Below are 14,361 nucleotides of genomic sequence, written 5' to 3' on the forward strand. Positions count from 1 at the left end.
CTCAGAGTAAATCATAACACTCCCCTTCAAGTTGGTGCATAAATATCACTCATGCCCTACTTGTCAAGACAATTGTTAAAAGCTCGGTAAGACACTGCCTTGGTTAGAACATCGGCAAGCTGAACCTCAGATCAAACATGAGGGACTTCAATGATTCTTACTTCTAACTTTTCTTTAATAAAGTGTCTATCAACTTCAACATGTTTAGTTCTATCATGCTGGACTGGGTTGTGGGCAATATCACATGCTGCCTTATTGTCACAGTATAATTTCATAGGACTTGTTTGCTCAATATGTAGTTCTTGTATCAGATTTTTTATCCATAATAATTCACATATTGCCTTAGCCATTCCCATGTATTCGGCTTCAGCTAACGATCTAGCCACCACCTCTTGGTTTTTTTACTTCTTCAAGTGACCAAATTTCCACCTACAAATGTAAAGTATCCAGATGTAGACCACCGATCCTCTATTGACCCAGCCCAATCGACATCGGTATAACCTTCAATTTTCAAGTTACCTCCCTTTTTAAATAAAATTCCCTCCCTTGGAGATGATTTCAAGTAGCGTAGGATACGGTTGACAACATTCATATGTTCTTCACTTGGAGAGTGAATAAACTGACTAACCATGCTTAGTACATAAGCTAAATCTGGTCTAGTATGTGCAAGATACATTAACCTCCCAACTATTCTCTGATAATGTTCCTTGTTAGTAGGAACTTGATCTGAATGTGTTCCCAGTTTCAAATTTTCTTCCATCGGAGTACTGACTAGACTACATGTTGTCATACCATTTTCCTTCAATAAATCCAAAGCATATTTTCGTTGAGATAGAAAAATTCTCTCCTTGGATCGTGACACTTCAATACCAAGAAAATATTTTAAATAGCCAAGATCTTTCTTTTCAAACTCTCTAGCAAGATGACTTTGCAATGCTTTCTTTTCTTCTGGATCATTCCCAGTTACTATCATATCATCAACATACACAATAAGAGTTGGGATGGCCTCCTTGTTATATTTCAGGAAGATAGTATGGTCTGAGTTGCTTGGCTTGTTTCCGATAGATTTCATAAAATTTGTGAACCTTCCAAACCATGCCCTCAGGGACTGCTTCAAAGCATATAGGGATTTCCTCAGTTTACATACTTCTTTGCATACTTTGTTTTGCATAATACATCCAGGAGGTAATTCCATATACACTTCTTCTTGGAGATCTCCATGTAAAAATGCATTTTTAACATCAAAGTGATATAAGGGCCAGTCAAGATTCACAGCCAGAGATAGTAGGATCCGAACAGTGTTGATTTTGGCTATTGGTGCGAATGTCTGATCCCATAGGTTTGAGTATATCCTTTAGTGACAAGCCTTACTTTGAACCTTTCAATGGTGTCATCGACTTTATATTTAATGGTAAATACCCACCTGCATCCAACTGGTGTCTTTCCTACAGGTATGTCGACCACTTCCCATGTTGAATTCTTTTGGAGGGACCTCATTTATTCATTCATAGCTTCTTTCCACTTAGGATCTTTCAAGGCTTCCTGCACACTATTAGAAATAGATATAGCAGATAATTGATTCACAAATACTTCATTTGCCTTTGAAAATCTATGATAAGACACAAAATTATGCATGAGATACTGAGATTTAGAGGTGAGAAGAGGTTCATAATTGACTCTAGGTTTTCCTCTTGTGGTTCGATGATGTAGCACTCTTAGTTGAGTTTCAGAACTTACCTGAGGCTCAAATATGGACTCAGACTCAGAAGGCAATTGATCCATTGGTACATTATGAAGGGAGGAAGATATCGGCTGAGACTCTGGTTGCATCACTTTCATCTGGTCTTGTCTGTCTCCATCCTGTAAATCATTCTCATTTGTATCATTTTGATGTTCACTGTTGTAATTTGAATACTTCCTACTTGTAGTATCCAAGATATCCAAATGATGATTAAAGGTCTGCAATTCAATCCTGTTTTCCCCCTGAATTGAAGATTTAGGAGTAGAATAATACATGTGATTTTCATGAAATACCACATCAAGAGTGACATACAATTTGAGAGAGGGAGGATGATAAGAACGATAAACTTTCTGATGTTGAGCATAATCAACAAAGACACACTTGAGAGCTCGGGGTTGCAATTTATTTCTCAATGGCTTACGGAGATGAACAAAGGTCACACACCCAAAAACTCTTGGTGGCAGATTCGGCACGGTAGGTAAACTTATAGTTTCATGAAGAACACTCAAGGGAGTCTTAAATTGTAACGCACTCGAGGGTATTCGGTTGATAAGATAAGTTGCAGTTGTGATGACTTCACCCCAATAACTAGCCGACATAAGCACAAACAACCTCAAGAAGGTGGCGGTTCTTTCACTCTGCAACCCCATTTTGCTGAGGGATGTATGGACAAGTAGTTTGATGACTAATTCCATGATCACCTAGATATTCTTTCAAACTTTGATTAACAAATTCTCCACCATTGTCACTGCGTAGAGTTTGTATTGTAGAATGGTACTGAGTGGCTATCATTTTGTGAAATTGTTTGAATAATGAAGTAACTTCACTTTTTTATTTCATTAAGCTAATCCAAGTCATCCGGGTGTGATCATCAATAAAGGAAACAAACCACCGTTTTTCACTTAGAGAAGCTATATTTACTAGACCCCATACATTAAAATGGATAATCATGAAGGGTGATGGACTCCTATTCGTGCTTATTTGAAATGGAACACGATGGCTTTTAGCTAATTCACATACCTCACACTTAAAATCTGAAACAGATAATCTAGCAAATAGTTTTGGAAACAGTTTCTTTAAATAACCAAAAGATGAGTGACCCAACCTTTTATGCTATAACCAAATCTCATTTTCTGCAGATTTATTCACGGAGAATGCTTGAGCTAACTGATGAGAACTCTCGCTTCAGATCAAGGTAATAGAGTTTCCCCCTTCTAGTACCATAACCAATTGTCTTCTAAGTTTGAATGTCCTTAAACACACAATGGTTAGGCCAAAAAATACAATACAATGCAAAGTGCGAGTTATTTGAGGCACTGATAATAAATTATGATTGAGAGTTGGAACAACTAATATAGAATTAAGACCCAGATTTTCAGTGAGGGTGATGGAACCTTCACCAATAACGTGAGAGGGAGTACCATTTACTGTAGATATGATATGTTGTTCATATGGTTTCGTAATTTCAACATGATGATTGTCAAAGGATATATGATCAGTAGCACCAGAATCAATTATCTATTCACTATTTCTACTAGGAGTGGAAGTATTAAAAACCTTACCGGATGTAGCAAAGGTGGAGGGTTCTGCTACTACAACAGAAGCATGATTATTTGGTTTAGTGTTCCGTTTGTGAGGCGCTTTAGTAGGATCCCACCATTCTGGATAACCAACAAGTTCATAACATCTTGACTTTGTATGCCCAGTCTCACCATAGTGAATACAAATACGCTCTGGTTTTGATTCCTTCGACATTATGCAAGAAGATCGGTGATGATCATGCAAAAATACTGGTCCAATTCGCTTTCTGTTTGCTGGGTTAATTCGGTTTGGGTTTCTGATTTTGGTCTGGTCAGAGAACTGGTCCGGTCCACTTTCTAAATAAGACTTCATCAAATTTTTTTCCCGGTCCGGTCTGATTCCTACCATTGGGTTGACCCGGTTTGGGTCTCTGTTTTCGGTCCGATCCGGTCCGTGAATAGATCCGGTCTGGTCCGGTTTGCTTACTCCTACTGGGTTGATCTTGGTCCGGTCCGAGACCGGGTCGCTCAGTAAAATAATGAAACCGGGACCTAAGTTTAAGTGGGACAAATTAAATTTCTTATACATCGTCTTCTTCGTCGAGACGGTGCCTCTCTTCCTCTTTGCCGACGCTGATTGGGTTGGCAATTCGCTGAAAGGCTGTCATCGTCGTCGTCGGTGACGTCTAGAAGGTTTGCTGGAGTAGGTTCCCACAGAGTAGGTTTGTCTTCATCGAGACACACGCTGGTGAGGCTCTTCGTCGTCGGTCGGCGACACTTTCTGATGGAAGGTCGAGCGGTGGCTCGGCTGAGGTCATCGGCGACCGGCGGAACTTCCGAACAATGACTGAGATTACGGGATATAGCTTTCTCTATTCTTTGGTGACTTAGATTTTGGGCCAGTGCTTTCGCTCTGTTCTTCAGCGATGAGAGACTACGGGACATAGCTTTCGCTCTGTTCTTCGGCGACGATAAGGAGAAGGAGAAGGATTCTTCTACTCTGTTACCGACTAAAGAATATGACTTCAATTTCTTTCATATTTTCTCATTGATATCATCGGCTCAAATAGCCGTTTTACAAAATATACATGGAAAAATTATGAGTGATTAACGGGATTACACAATCACCGGATTTACATAATATTTACATGATTTCTCCTTAGCGGAAGAAATCTCAGAGTAAATTTTAACAATTTTTCATTTTAGACGATGTTCTTATACATCAATTTTGCAAGCAGCAAACTAGGCTTGGACATGAAAATTTTCAATGCCTTCTCATTAATTAGACAAAGGCTTCGTTTTGGAGCATACGAGCATCAGTCTTAATTTCAGGTTTAGAAAGGTAAAAATGTTTTTTTCTCGTTTTAGGGCAAAGAACAGTGGTGAAATGTAGACGTCTTTAGGTTTTGAGCTTTCGGCTGCAGATGGCACAGGTTTTGGGCTATAAATACCCGTATGATGGCGCAGTCTGTAGATGATCGTTTGAGAAGATGATGGACGGAGAGAAGGCGAATGATGGAGAACGGAGATGGGTTGAAGATGTTGACATAGTTTCTGCGCCTGTCATGGATTTGTCACGCTTGAACCTTCCACCCCCAGAGAGAGATCTTCTAGTTCAGGACATTGGCAAGGCCTGCAAACAATTCGGTTTGTTCCAGGCAAGACGACCAATTACTAGACTCGATATCGTTATTTTTTAAAACTTTTTTGGCTTTCATCTGGGATGACAAGTTGGTAATCTGACTAGCTACATTTTCCTGCAGGCCATTAATCATGGGATCTGTCCGTCGACCATAGAGAATTCACTCTGCTCTGCCAGCGCTTTCTTCGATCTTCCGACGGAGGAGAAGATCGTGTTCGCATCAAACGATGTACAGAAGCCGGTGCGGTACGAAGCTCGGTTGAGCGACGGCATCGACGGGGTCGACGTCTACAGGCTGCTTCTCAAGCATTACGCTCATCCGCTCGAGCTCTGGATGAAGCTCTGGCCGTCCAAACCAAGTGACTACAGGTGAGTTCCGCTTACTCCCTTTCTTTAGATCGATTGTTTCGGTAAACAGATCAATCTCTGCAGTTGAAGACTTTCTTTCTGAAACTATTCTCCGTTAATTTCCATTTCCGCTGAGATTTCTTGATGTCTACTGCATTTACGAATCTAGTTGCCTTGGTTTTCCTTGTCGTCGCCATTAAAACATGTTTTACAAACGGATCTAGCCTTCGTTTCGTTACTTTTCGTACATGAAACAGATTCTCAGTATCTCTGTCGCCCGACATTTTTGAAAGATCTGTCATGGAAAAAGCTACGTGCCACTCGTTTAATACGTCCCAAAACATGGGGGACGGGGGAGGGCTCTTGCTACAAACCATTGGGATTATTCTTTAAAATTTTCTCTCACGTGTAGGCTGTAGGTTTGGTTCTACATGTAAATAATTTAGGTAGAGGTACACATATGAGTATCTGCTTTGATACTATGTAAAGTTAAGTCGCCTATCCCAACATGACTAACCAACTTAGGAAACTTTTTTTTCCAACTAATAAACTCAAGATCTTTTACTCAATAATCTATGTGAGTCTATTCCTTAACAAAGTTAGTGTTATACTCATTTGTTATCAATTAGAGCTAATTTTCCAAATTTACAAGGATTTTTTTTGCTCTTTACTATTCTCTTAATTTCGTAAATATTTAAGTATCATCTTCAGGGTTGATTCAATACAAAAAGCCATTTGGTACAAAAACTATCTTAGTCGTCCGATCGGTCCAATCATGATCGGACGGTTGTGATAGTTTTTGCACCAAATATGATCGAACAATTGATAAAGGCATTGATCATGATCGGATGACTGAGATAGTGTTTTGCATTAAATGACTTTTCGTATTGGATCAAGCAGCACGAAAACTCAAATTTGATTTTGAACCAGAAATCAAATTTGATTTAACTTCGTTCCTGCCTCTGAGTGATGCTGGAAGTTTTTTACATCTTTTGCTATTCGTAACTTCAACGAAATTTATGAAATGAGACAGGGAAAAGATGGGCAAGTATGCCGAAGAAGTGAGGACATTGGCTCTGAAACTCATCCGAATCATAATGGAAAGCCTGGGATTAGATCCCAGTTACATGCAAGACCGATTCGAAGACGGAACCCAAGTGCTGGCCGTCAACAGATACCCTGAATCTCCTCGTCCCGGTCTCATTCTCGGCTTGCCCCCACACTCCGACTATGGCTGCATCACCGTCCTCCTCCAGGGCTGCCGGGGCCTCCAGGTTCTGGACCCCAACGACCACCAATGGAAATGGGTCCAGACTCTTCCCGGCTCTCTCGCAGTTCACGTCGGCGACCACCTCGAAGTGCTGACCAATGGTCGCTACAAGAGCGTCCCGCATAGGGTCATCCTGAGCCCGGAAAGAGAGAGAATCTCCATCGCCAGCTTCCACTCTTTCGCCATGGACGACAAGATCGAAGTCGTCGAACACTTGGTAGATGAACAAAATCCCAGAGCCTACATAGCGAGCAGCGTCAGGGAGTTTCTCGATTTCACCTCCCGCAACGGCATCTCTTCAACTGGAAGCTATATCGACAGTCTTAAGATTCCTAACAAGTAGAAGTTTCCAAAAGCCTCCTGTAATGGATTCCTAACAAGTAGTTCGCGTACGAATTCTGAAATGGATTGCATGTACTTGCAGATGGCTCATATGTATGAACTATGAAGCTTTTCTTCAGTATAAAACGTGAAACCCCCAGCACGACACTGGAGTTCATTTGATGGAGTCATTAATGCAGTACAAGAGAGGAGATGAAGAAGATGAGCCAAGTGCTGTTGACCATCAACAAACTATAAATCCATCTAGACCCGTATTTATCTCTTCCATGACCTTCTCTGCACCTGCAGTAGAAGCTCCTTCGAGACTCGGAGAGAGAAGAAAGGAAATCAAAGCCGTTCATCCTGAATTTAAGAGAGCGAAACCAACAGTCTGGAAAGATGAAACAGAAGAACAGGTAGATGAACAACACCCAAAAGCCTCAGCATAACAAACGCCTCTTTTCAATCGCCATTCATCTTCCACCACTGACCTCTCGAGTCTCTGGCGTAAGTCGATCGCCAGATACAGATCATGTACAATCGAACCTTTCTGGCCTCCCCTCACTCAATATTTCGAGTTTCGTCTCCTGTCGAAGCCTGTCGAGGGGCCTCCTTCCTGGTTCGGTGCTTGTGGTATCAATTCAAAAGCTAGAGGAAGAAGGACACGTGGACGCTACTTGACACCTGTGGGCCGATAGAAATTTGCATGGTTAACGTAGGTTGACACCCCATAGTAGCGGTAGCAATTCAACCCACAAATTGAATCCCTCTTATATCTTTTTTATACAAGTACTAATATTAAATTTAAATTAATTAATATCAAATTTTTAACATTTATAGATTAATTATATAACGTTATTAAACTATTAATGTTTACTTACACATTTTCTACAGATTATCTTATGTGTCCTTATTGCTCTTAAGGACTTTTACTACCTATTGGTTACCCGTTGCTATATAACTGCCTATTTTGTACGTGTTATTTGGGCATTGCCTCATTACTACTATTGTTATTATGTCTCTTTGATTAACACATTATTATTGAAGGACTTCTTAGTTGTTGATCGTTGTCAACATTGGTTACTCCGGTGAAGAAGAAAGCACATAGAGGCCAAGCATATTATCTTCTGGTGATTACCCTTTACCCCCGTAATTGGCAGTTTTACTCCTACCATTTGAGAGTTGGTACCCTGTGTTGGGACACCTAGATGGAGGAGTTTATTACTACACTTCAGAGCAATGCTTATAGACCCACTACCTATAGAGGATAGGAGTGTGACCAACATCCAGCGTGAATCAAGTCTCTTATTCACCCAAAAGGTGTTTTTTAGTTACCCTGAGAAAGTGGGTAGACTTTGTGTCCCACAATAGGGCTACTTTTTCGCCTGTGAAATTGAGCAGAAAGTATTTTTGACTATGACCATTTGACTGGAGTATAGAGTGATGTCTTACGGTTAGGAGTGATTTTACTCTCTCTCTTATATTATGCCAATTAGGTCTCTTGGAAAAAATAGACCACCAACTTGATGGGGAGTGCTGGAATATATGGTGGACTGTTATTTTATACGGGAAGATCCTATATACTATTTGTAGCAAGTTGGGCATTTATGATGTTCTCTCACCTCTAACTTGAGGGGGAGTATTGGAAGAGGGGCCCAAACACACATGAACAAGGAAGGCCCACACCTCCAAGTGTGTGGAAGATGGGCTCAAACCCATAGACCAAGGAAAATGCCCATAAACCCACACAATGGTATCATGATGGTAAATAAAAAGTTATCTCATAAAGATGGCACTGATGTAATTGGTTTATGATTTATGTCTCTTATTTACTCTTACTTGTGTGAAGGGTATTCTTGTAATATTAGTATTTTTTATATCTGTAAATATAACTTAAGAGGAGGGTTTGGATAAGTCCATTACCCTAATCTTCCTCCTCTTTTCTTCAAATTCGTCACTCTTCCTCTCCTTTTCTCCCCCTACAACCTTCTCTCCACAACTCTTCTTCTTCTTCTTACCTCTTAATCTTCTTCTACTGTGATTATACATCATGCAATCCTAAGTTTCAACATCCCTACAGCAGCAGCCCTTGGGTTTAGACAACATCAATCACTTGTCCTGGTTTCGGTGTTTACTTTTACTCCACAAGTTTATAAAATCCTCGGTTGATTCAGAAACACTCAGTAGACTTATTTTTTATCCTTCAACAACATATATGGTTCTCAACTAAACTTGTTGGAAATACCAACCCTCTTATTATAGCAGCAAAAAATTGCCTATCTTACATTTGTCTCTCTTGTTGAGACATTATTTTTAAGGAAAAGACATCAGCTCCCTTCATAAAAGCTTCAATTGGTTTAAGAGCTCAATTCTAAGGAAAAAAAGTTTGTAGAGGAATTTGAATTACTACAAAAGATAAAACATATGATGGTGTCTACTCGCAAGAAAAAAAATTCTGAAGAGGAATTTGAGTTACTTCAGAAGATAAATCATATAATGGTACCTACCACTCACCAAGCCTCCTCACACAAGGCTTGTCCTATTGTTGCTACTACTATGATAGGTATAGTTTTAGCTACTTCTCTATCTTGGATCATTAACTCTGGGGCCTCTGAGCATCTGACTAGTATTGGTAACCTCTTGTGTTTTATCTCTCCTTGTTTGACTAACAAGTTTATTTCTATAGCAGATGAATCCCAAACCTAGTTACGTGGGGTGGGGTCCACATTTGCTACACCTTCCCTTCATTTAAAAGACATCCTCTTTGTTCCTGAGTTTTCCTTAAATCTTTTATCCATTAGTCAATTAACAAAGAAATTTAACTACTCTATTACCTTTTCTCCTCCTACTTCTTGTGTGCTTCAAGATCTATAGATTAAACAGGTGATTGGTGGATGTCATGAATAGGGGGCTCTATTATCTCGATCCGCCAACACTCACAGCTACATCTAGTGTTCAACATATGGCTCTTCAGTGACATAATAGATCAAGCCATCCATCCTGCAGTCTCTCAAACAGATGGTTTTGTCTTTATATTCCATTTCCATTCTGAACTATGAACATTGTCAAGTAAACACCAACGGAGTACTTATTCTCCTCGAGGCTAAACTAAAGGCGTTGGTCCTTTCTCTTTAGTTCATACTGATACGTGGGGATCCATGAACATCTCTAATATTTCCCGTTCAAGGTACTTCGTTACATTTGTTGATAATTTTTCTCAAGTTACATGGTTATTCTTACTTAAAGATAGATCAAAGGTATTACCTATTTTCATATCTTTTTATATCATGGTGTCTACTTAGTTCAATACTACCTTGAAGATCTTTTGCTTAGATAATGCCAAGGAATATATGTCAGGAAACTTTCAATCCTTTTGTAGAGACAAAGGAATCATTCATCAAACTTCTTATGTCTATACACCACAACAAAATGGTGTGGCTGAAAGAAAGAATAGTCACCTTGAGGTTGCACAAGATCTTTTGCACCTTATGCACGTGCCTCTCTTCTATTGGCCACATGCCATCTTTACAACTTGTTTTCTCATTATCATGTTACCTTCCTTAGTACTTGGATAATAAGACACCGTACTTTCATCTCTTTCCCGGTGATGAGTTATTTTCTCTTCCTTTGAGGGTCTTTCCGTGTACTTGCTTTGTTCATGTTACATCCCCCCATACTACTAAATTGGATCCCAAGGCAATTAAATGCATTTTTTTGGGCTACTCTCATACTCAGAAAGAATACATGTGTTACAATCCTTCTCTCAAGAAGATGTTTGCTTCTAATTATGTGACATTCTTTAAAGAGCATACTACTAAATTGGATCCCAAGGCACTTAAATGCATTTTTTTGGGCTACTCTCGTACTCAGAAAGAATACATGTGTTACAATCCTTCTCTCAAGAAGATGTTTGTTTCTAATTATGTGACATTCTTTAAAGAGCAACCCATTTATTCATCTACTGGTGCCCCCACCTGGTTTCTCTAGAACAAATGAGTTTCCTAAGCCTATTATGTCGATTGATGACTCAACCATTCATGGCCATGATGATGTACCTGTTCCACCCCCTAAAGCATTGGATGATACTACACCTGTGGCGTCGCCTAACTTCTCTAGGGTAAGTTCACCTACTCCACCTCATATTTTTGGTCCTCCATTTGATACTCGGCTGATCGCTCTTCAGAAAGAGCCTAAGTCACTCACACAACCATCTACCTCTCACCTCACCTCTCATTTTTTATCAACCCAATGGTTATCTTCATCGTGTTGTCAGATTATTGCCTCTATTTCTTTTATTTCTATTCCTTAGTCTTATCATGAGGCCCTATAGCATCCAAGATAGAAAATAGCAATGGATGAAAAGATAACAACCCTCTATGAGAATTAGACTTGGCAACTTATTTCCATTCCATCCGATAAAAAGTTGATGGGCTATAAATGGGTCTAGATGGCTCTGTGGTTCGCCTTATAGCCCGACTCGTGGTTAAAGTCTATACTTAGTGTTATGGGATTTACTATGATAAAAAAAATTTGCCCGTCACCAAACTCAACTCGGTATGTCTTTATTATCTCTTGCTAGTAACTCCATGGCTTGTTTTTTAGCTGATGTGAATAATGCCCTCCTCGGTGGCTATTTTAAAGAGAAAATTTATATGCAGCAACCACCTGGATATGTGGTTAGGGGGGAGTTGGTATGCTACTTACAAAAATCTTTATATGGTCTGAAGCAATCTCCATGTGCCTAGTTTGACAAGTCTAGTCAAGCTATGCTCTGATTTGGGTTTACAAGGTGCTCTGTGGACCATTCAGTATTTGTCAAGCATACTGAGAAAGGTGTGGTACTACTTGTTGTGTATGTAGATGATATTATTTTGATAGGTAGTGTATGAAGAGCATCCGTCAAGTCAAACACAAGATATGTAGTGAATTCAAGACAAAGGACTTGGGACTTCTTAAGTATTTCGTATTTTCTTGGTATTGAGGTTCTTCAGTCCAGGCATAACATTATTTTATCACATAGAAAATATGTGTTTGACTTGCTTAAATAAACAAGAATGATAGGATATCGCCCTGCTGACACCCCTAAGAAGACAAACACAAAATTATGAGCTGGTTTTGGAGAAGAAGTTGATGTGGGCAAGTACCAAAGGCTAGTTGGGAAGTTGATTTATCTTACTGTGAGTAAATTGGATATGTCCTATGCAGTTAGTCTGGTAAGTCAGTATATGCATAAACCTCAAACTTCTTATTGACAAACATTAGAAAAATTCTCGCACTAGGACAAGGTTTTCTATATAAGTGTCATGGTCACTTCAATATTGAAAGTTTTGTTGATGCGGATTGGGTTGGATCACCAGATGATAGAAAATCCACTTAAAAATATTGTACTGTAGTTGGACGCAATCTTATGACATGGAGTAAATAATAGAATATAGTTACAAGATCCAGTGCAGAAGCAAAATATAGAGCCATGGCACATGCCATAAGGAATTTCCTATGGATTAAATCTCTTCTACCTGAGTTGGGATTCAACAAAAAATGCCCTATGGAACTCCCCTATGACAATCAAGTTGTAATCCACATTACCTCTAACCCGATTTTTCATGAGAGAACTAAGCATATCGAAGTGGATTGGCACTTTGTGAGAGAAAGGTACAAGCAGGTATTGTGAGTCTTAAACACATCTCATCTCACAGAAAACTTACTGATATATTTACAAAATCAATTAACTCCAATGTTCTCTCCACTGCAGGCATTAAGCTGGGATATATGACATCTTTTCACCACCAGTTTGAGGAGAACTGTTAGAAGATATAGGCAAGTTTGCGTGTCATTGATGTCATTATCTTATGATATTTGTCCCTTATTTACTCCTTCTAAGGTGAAGAGTACACTTGTAATTTTTACTTGTTTGACATCTATAAATACAATTTATGGCGGAGGGATAGGACATAAGTCCACAACCCTAATTCTCCTCTCATTCTCTCCTCAACGTGCTCTCCTTTCTCCCTCCTTCTCTTGGACGTCTTATTCCTTCTTCTTTCTTCTTCTTCTCTCTTCTTCTTCTTCTTCTTCTTACTTCTTTACTTTACCAAAGATTGTAACGTATGAAGTCCTAAAAATCAATATATTTATTTATTTATCCAACAATAGAATAGGTATGTGGGTAAATAAATGAAATTATTATAAAAATTACTTCAAATATAAAGAATCATATTCTCATATATATATATATATATATATATCGATATATAGATAGATAGATAGAAGCCTAATATATTATAATTTGAATATATATAAATTTTCAAAAAAATAATACAAAATCCTTTTAAAAATTATTTGAATCATATTTTATCTCAAACATGGATTCACTCAAATAAAAAATTACTAAATAGTTCTTACATATAATCAGGGAATCAATTAATCGATACTGAATAATCCTTATCCATTTCCATTCTCTCTAATAAATATCAAACTTGTATTTGGATAATTGTATAATTACATAATCGGATAAGAATTTTTGTTTTATTTTCATTCTACTTAATAAAGTATAGAAAATAGGTTAACAGTAAAATTAACATCTCTATTATGAACCTTCCTTATTTTAGTAGTTAGCTTCCTGCTACAAAACTTTAGTTGATGTTACCATTTTTCATAAAATGTTACTATACATTTTTTTGTGTATAGGTTTTAATTGGATTAGTTAGTCCGAAATGGAATGTCAAACCATGAATGAGACCCATGCACGTAGATGAAATACGTCTCACTCAGGACCTCTTCGTGACTCCAAGAAACTAGAAAGAAATTAGTTTGATTTAGGTGTGAACAATTTTATCATTTTTATCATGAAAAAAAGATGGAGTCAATCGTCTATAAGTTGGTGGCTAGTTGCATAATATTATCCCATAAACAGTTTATAATTAACTGATATCTAATCCACTAAGATCACCAACCCTACCAATCCTTATTTTCTTATCGTATAGTGCTTTGCAAAAATGGCATCACATTTCAACTGATCTTCTTCTAACCATGGAGCACACTTGGTTTGTCAAAATCCGACACATGATCGCCGATATACCAGTCTAAGCGCCGGTATCGCCGTGTGACATAGCAGCGATACGGCAAAACGGCAAACCATACCGGGAATGATTGTTTCAATCTTACTGACATATCCAATACATGATCGCCGGTATCGCTGTACTGACATAGCAGCGATACGGCAAGACGGCAGACCATACCGGGAAAGATTGTTTCAGTCTTTGCGATGGAGGATGACGAGAAGGGGAAGCAGAAAAAGAAGATCAATCAAGTCGTCTTGGTGTGGAAGCAAGCTGATATTTTGAAAAGCAAACCGCCCTTGAGAAAACCAAAGTGAGAGGAGTGAGGTTCCATCCCCACTTTGTGTATTCTTTCAACAAGGGAGGGATCCCCCTATCGTTTACAATTAGGGAGGAGATAGGGTGGCGACCGTGCCCCTCCTCCTCTCTTTATCAATGGTACCCCTCCCCCTTTATCTTTT

The 14,361-nt window shown here is 38.9% G+C and overlaps 1 protein-coding gene across 1 annotated transcript; it reads left to right on the forward strand.

Moving 5' to 3' along the window:
• Nucleotides 1-4,751: 4,751 nt before the first annotated feature.
• LOC137947738 (flavanone 3-dioxygenase 3) lies at nucleotides 4,752-6,864 on the forward strand. Its single transcript, XM_068793508.1, has 3 exons — nucleotides 4,752-4,919; nucleotides 5,025-5,272; nucleotides 6,285-6,864. Exons 1-3 carry the CDS (start codon nucleotides 4,752-4,754, stop codon nucleotides 6,862-6,864), a joined length of 996 nt encoding a protein of 331 aa, XP_068649609.1.
• Nucleotides 6,865-14,361: the final 7,497 nt, after the last annotated feature.

The sequence above is a fragment of the Aristolochia californica genome, unplaced genomic scaffold (genome assembly GCF_029961685.1).
Source record: "Aristolochia californica isolate CCGP_79_NKW_82.1479 unplaced genomic scaffold, dmAriCali1.0.hap1 SCAF_13, whole genome shotgun sequence".
NCBI classification, from domain to species: Eukaryota; Viridiplantae; Streptophyta; class Magnoliopsida; order Piperales; family Aristolochiaceae; genus Aristolochia; species Aristolochia californica.

Excerpts from the sequence above, each read along its gene's own strand:
- LOC137947738 (XM_068793508.1), top strand. The coding sequence starts at position 4,752 with ATGATGGACGGAGAGAAGGCGAATGATGGAGAACGGAGATGGGTTGAA. Across the intron at positions 4,920-5,024 it reads AACAATTCGGTTTGTTCCAG|GCCATTAATCATGGGATCTG; the intron begins GCAAGACGACCA and ends ATTTTCCTGCAG. Across the intron at positions 5,273-6,284 it reads TCCAAACCAAGTGACTACAG|GGAAAAGATGGGCAAGTATG; the intron begins GTGAGTTCCGCT and ends GAAATGAGACAG.